At 40.3% G+C, this 5,000-nt stretch overlaps 1 protein-coding gene across 1 annotated transcript in view; it reads right to left on the bottom strand.

Moving 5' to 3' along the window:
* The window catches only part of VCP (valosin containing protein), a 68,159-nt gene that overhangs the window by 36,992 nt on the left and 26,167 nt on the right, over positions 1–5,000 (bottom strand). The window contains exon 12 of the mRNA XM_085846099.1: positions 1–107. This exon is cut by the window's left edge and continues 16 nt beyond it. Within this exon, the coding sequence (XP_085702225.1) occupies positions 1–107 (107 nt within the window). The remainder of the gene's footprint in view (positions 108–5,000) is intronic.

The raw sequence follows: 5,000 nt of genomic DNA on the forward strand, positions 1-5,000 counted from the left end.
AGTTCACGCTTGACATTCTCCAAGCCACCAATGTCATCCCATGTGACCTGCGGCACTTCCACCACAGTCTCTCGCAGTGCAGATGGGTTACTCTGGCCTAGTGCCCACTATGAGGGGGAAAAAAAAAGCACAGCTTGCAGGTTCAATATATCCATATGCCACGCAATGCTTTCGCAATCATAAACAGCCTTTCTTTGATTCGGTATTCACGTTGAAGGTAAACATTCACACATTAAAAAGTGAGCAGTGAAAAAATAAAATATAAAAAGGTTTCCACATATTTGTTTGACAAAAAGGAAACATGCTTGCTGGAGGAATGAAAGGCAACGATTAAAACCTGGGGAATGACAGGGGTAATTACTAAAATCCAGGGGAATGAGAGGGGTAATAATTAAAATCTGGGGAATGAGAGGGGTAATTTTTTAAATCTGGAGAATGACAGGGGTAGTTACTAAAATCCAGGGGAATGAGAGGGGTAATAATTAAAATCTGGGGAATGAGAGGGGGTATGAGGGGTAATTATTAAATTCTGGGGGAATGAGAGGGGTAATTATTAAATTCTGTGGGAATGAGAGAGGTAATTATTAAATTCTGGGGGAATGAGAGGGGAAATTATTAAAATCCAGGGGAATGAGAGGGGTAATAATTAAAATCTGGGGGATGAGTGGGGTAATAATTAAAATCCAGGAGAATGAGAGGGGTAATAAGAGGGGTAATTATTTAAATCCAGGGGAAGAGAGGGATAATAATTAAAATCCAGGGGAATGAGAGGGGTAATAATTAAAATCTGAGGAATGAGAGGAGTAATAATTAAAATCTGGGGAATGAGAGGGGGTATGAGGGGTAATTATTAAATTCTGGGGGAATGAGAGGGGTAATTATTAAAATCTGAGGAATGAGAGGGGTAATAATTAAAATCTGAGGAATAAGAGGAGTAATAATTAAAATCTGGGGAATGAGAGGGGTAATAATTAAAATATGGGGAATGAGAGGGGTAATTTTTAAAATCTGGAGAATGACAGGGGTAGTTATGAAAATCCAGGGGAATGAGAGGGGTAATAATTAAAATCTGGGGAATGAGAGGGGTAATAATTAAATCTGGGGGAATGAGAGCATAATTATGAAAATCTGGGGGAATGAGGGGTAATTATTAAAATCCAGGGCAATGGGAGGGGCAATGATGAAAATCTGAGGGAATGAGAGGGGTAATAATTAAATCTGGGGGAATGAGAGCATAATTATTAAAATCTGGGGGAACGAGAGGGGTAATTATTAAAATCTGGGGGAATGATTAAAATCTGGGGAATTAAAGAAATGATTAAAACCTGGGGAATGCCAGGGGTAATTATTAAAATCCAGGGCAATGGGAGGGGCAATGATGAAAATCTGAGGGAATGAGAGGTAATGACTAAAATATGGGAGAATGAGGGGGAAATGACAAAAAAACTGGGGGAATGAGGGGTAATTATTAAAATCTGGTGAATGAGAGGGGTAATTATTAAAATCTGGAGGAATGAGAGGGGTAATAATTAAAGTCAGGGGGGAATGAGGGAGGGGAATGACTAAAATCCAGGGGAATGAGGGAGGGGAATGACTAAAATCCAGGGGAATGAAAGCACTAATTATTAAAATCTGGGGGAATGAGAGGGGTAATAATTAATGTCAGGGGGGAATGAGGGAGGGGAATGACTAAAATCCAGGGAATGAAAGGACTAATTATTAAAATCTGGGGGAATGAGAGGGGGTAATGACTAAAATCTGGGGGAATGAGGGGGTAATGAGAGGGGTCATTGTTAAAATCTGGGGGAATGAGGGGGCAATAATTAAAATCTGGGGAAATTAGAGGGGTAATGACTAAAAATCTGGGGAATGAGAGGGGTAATGACTAAAATCTGGGGGAATGAGAGGGGTAATGACTAAAATCTGGGGGAATGAGAGGGGTAATGACTAAAATCTGGGGGAATGAGAGGGGTAATGACTAAAATCTGGGGGAATGAGAGGGGTAATGACTAAAATCTGGGGGAATGAGAGGGGTAATTATTAAAATCCGGGGGAATGAGAGGAACGTTTCAGATTGGGAATGAAAGCAAATGAGAATGGGAAGCGATTCAAATTGAGGGAAATTTGCAAGATTCAGAGGTCATTCTTTTTTATAATCAAGCATCATAATCCCGAAGCAGCAATAATTTTGCCGAATGGAAAGTGAAATACATTTCGCAGCAAATCGCATTAAAAAAATTAAAATAAATACTCTTGCAACCAATCAATGTCATTTAGTTTCTGAACTTCCCATATTTGTATGGAGGGGTACAGAATCAAAAAGTATTCTTTATTGGTTTAATAGTTATGAGGAAAGCAAGAAATGGTCAAATACAATTTTGTGGGAAAGTATGGTTCTGCTGGGAAAATAAGGTTAATGAACTGACATTTGCACAAAAACGGTCATAAAAAATAAATATTAATGAGAATTATTCAATCTCTCATGTATTCTCTTGCCCCAAGGCAACAATCTATCCATCCCCTCTATAATAGCATAGGTGAGACCCTCTCTGGGGTATGATGAATGAAGTGATGGTCAAATTAAATTTTGCACTGGCGATTCTTTTTTCCGACCTTGTACGCTCAAGAGACCACCACAAACCTTCAATGGGGATTTTTTTTTTTAAATAGTCTCGGCTCGCTGAGGAGCGAGAACATAGAACAGATCAGGTCGCAACATAATAAAATGATAAGGAGAGAGGGGAAGATACACCAACAGTACACTTGAGGGACAAAATAGAGGGAGACTTTGAAGATAATGAATGTGAGGAAGAATGACTAGGGGAGGACAGGGGATGGACAAGATGGATACAGAAGGAAACTCTCAGGAAGTGAAACAGGAAAGTTGGAAAGAGGTCTGCTTGGGGAGAGTTAACAGTGGTAGAAAAGATAATGGTTTTGAATGGAGGGCGATCTGAAAAGGTGGAGAACAGCTGTCTTGAAAACCTGGAGGGGAGAATGAGATTGAAAATAATGTGGAAGTTGATTCCACAAGCAGAAGAGGAACAAATGAGTGGAGGTGAGCAGTGAGTCTGGATTTTGGGAGTTTCGCCAGAAGGGGGTTGTTGGCAGACCTAGTGCATCATGTAGAAATTGGGGAGGGTGGGGGGAGGAGGGATGGGGTGGGACAGAGCAAGGAAAGAGCAGAGGGTACAAGACCAGAAAGGTGGTGCTAGAAGATGGGAAAGTGATCGGCCCATAGATTCAGCTTAACTCCACGAGATATTCCAATGATATTGAAGGCCTTGGTTTCCACGGCGTCAAGTTGAGCAAGATGTGAGGCAGAGGTGCCAGCCCAGAGGGGAGAGCAGTACTCCATCAAGATGCAGATGAAGGCTTTGTAGGAGCATCAGAGTTAAGGTGTGCTCAGGAAGGACTTTACCAAATGAAAGATGCCCAGTGAGCAACTGATTTTGGAGATCAACTAAGAGATGTCGTTTGACCAAGAAAAACCATGGCTGATAATGAGGCCCAAAATGTTTGAGTGACTGAACTTCTTCCAGAGGACTTTTAAGAAAGTCGATGGGAGGGTTTGCCATGCAGTCCTTTTGGAGGGAGACAGTGAATGTGTGGGACCTCTCAGGATTGAAAGACATATTCCAAGTGTTTGACTCGCTTGTAGTTCCATCAAGGTCAACAGAAAGGGAAGAGGCTGCTGCCTGCCTTTCTGAAGGACAGGGGGTGTTGCGGCAGAGGGTGAAGTCATCAGCAATGAGATAAAGAGGATCATTGAGAGAGTCAGAAAGATCATTGATGAAGATTACGAATTGGATGGGGCCCAGAACACTGCTTTGTGGCAGTCTTCGATGGTCAGACATCAGCCTGTTGAAGAGGAAGGATTAGAGCTCTACTGTCATGTATTCCATGACCTTGCTGATGATAAGAAGCAAAGGTGATCAGTCTGTAGTGAAGTAAAGCGATTTTTGGGTTGTATTTTTTTTTTGCACCTTTTTATGAAATGCAGTGATGTTGGCTGATTCCAAGCAGATGGAAGATGACCTCAGGCAAATGATGGGTAAAAATAGCAGAAAGAAGATGTGCCAGAGCAGCAGAAAAGTTTTTAGGACATGTGAGATGATGCCTTCCAGTCCACTTGCAGAATCTGAGTTGAAGGACACAATAAACTTCTCCTCCCTCAGTTGCAAAAGACATAGTCTAGGAATAGTTTAATCTGAAAGGGTATGGTGGGAAGAGAGAAAGAAAGAAAAGAGAGAGAGAAAGAGAGAAAGAGAGAAAGAAAGAAAAGAAAAGAGAGAAAGAAAGAAAGAAAGAAAAGAAAAGAAAAGAGAGAGAAAGAAAGAAAAGAAAAGAGAGAGAAAGAAAGAAAGAAAGAAAAAAAAGAGATAGAGAAAGAGAGAGAGAGAGAAAGAGAGAGAAAGAGAAAGAGAGAGAAAGAGAAAGAGTCTAGAGAATAGTTTAATCTGAAAATTTATGAAAGAGAGAGAAAGAGAAAGAGAGAGAAAGAGAAAGAGAAAGAGAGGAAAGAGAAAGAAAGAGAAAGAAAGACAGAGAGAGAAAGAGAAAGAGAAAGAAAGAAAGAGAAAGAGAAAGAGAGAGAAAAAGAAAGAGAAAGAGAGAAGAAAGAGAAAGAAAAAGAGAGAGAGAGAGAAAGAGAAAGAGAGAGAAAGAGAAAGAGAGAGAGAGAAAGAGAGAGAAAGAGAAAGAGAAAGAGAGAGAAAGAGAAAGAGAAAGAAAGAGAAAGAAAGAGAGAGAAAGAGAAAGAAAGAGAGAGAGAAAGAGAGAGAAAGAGAAAGAGAGAGAAAGAGAAAGAGAGAGAAAGAGAAAGAGAGAGAAAGAGAAAGAAAGAGAAAGAGAGAGAAAGAAAAGAGAGAAAGAGAAAGAGAGAGAAAGAGAAAGAGAGAGAGAGAAAGAGAGAAAGAGAAAGAGAGAGAAAGAGAGAAAGAAAGAAAGAGAAAGAGAGAGAGAAAGAGAAAGAGAGAGAAAGAGAAAGAGAGAGAAAG

Source organism: Eptatretus burgeri, chromosome 11 (genome assembly GCF_056783735.1).
Source record: "Eptatretus burgeri isolate ZD-2024b chromosome 11, Ebu_testis_v1, whole genome shotgun sequence".
NCBI classification, from domain to species: Eukaryota; Metazoa; Chordata; class Myxini; order Myxiniformes; family Myxinidae; genus Eptatretus; species Eptatretus burgeri.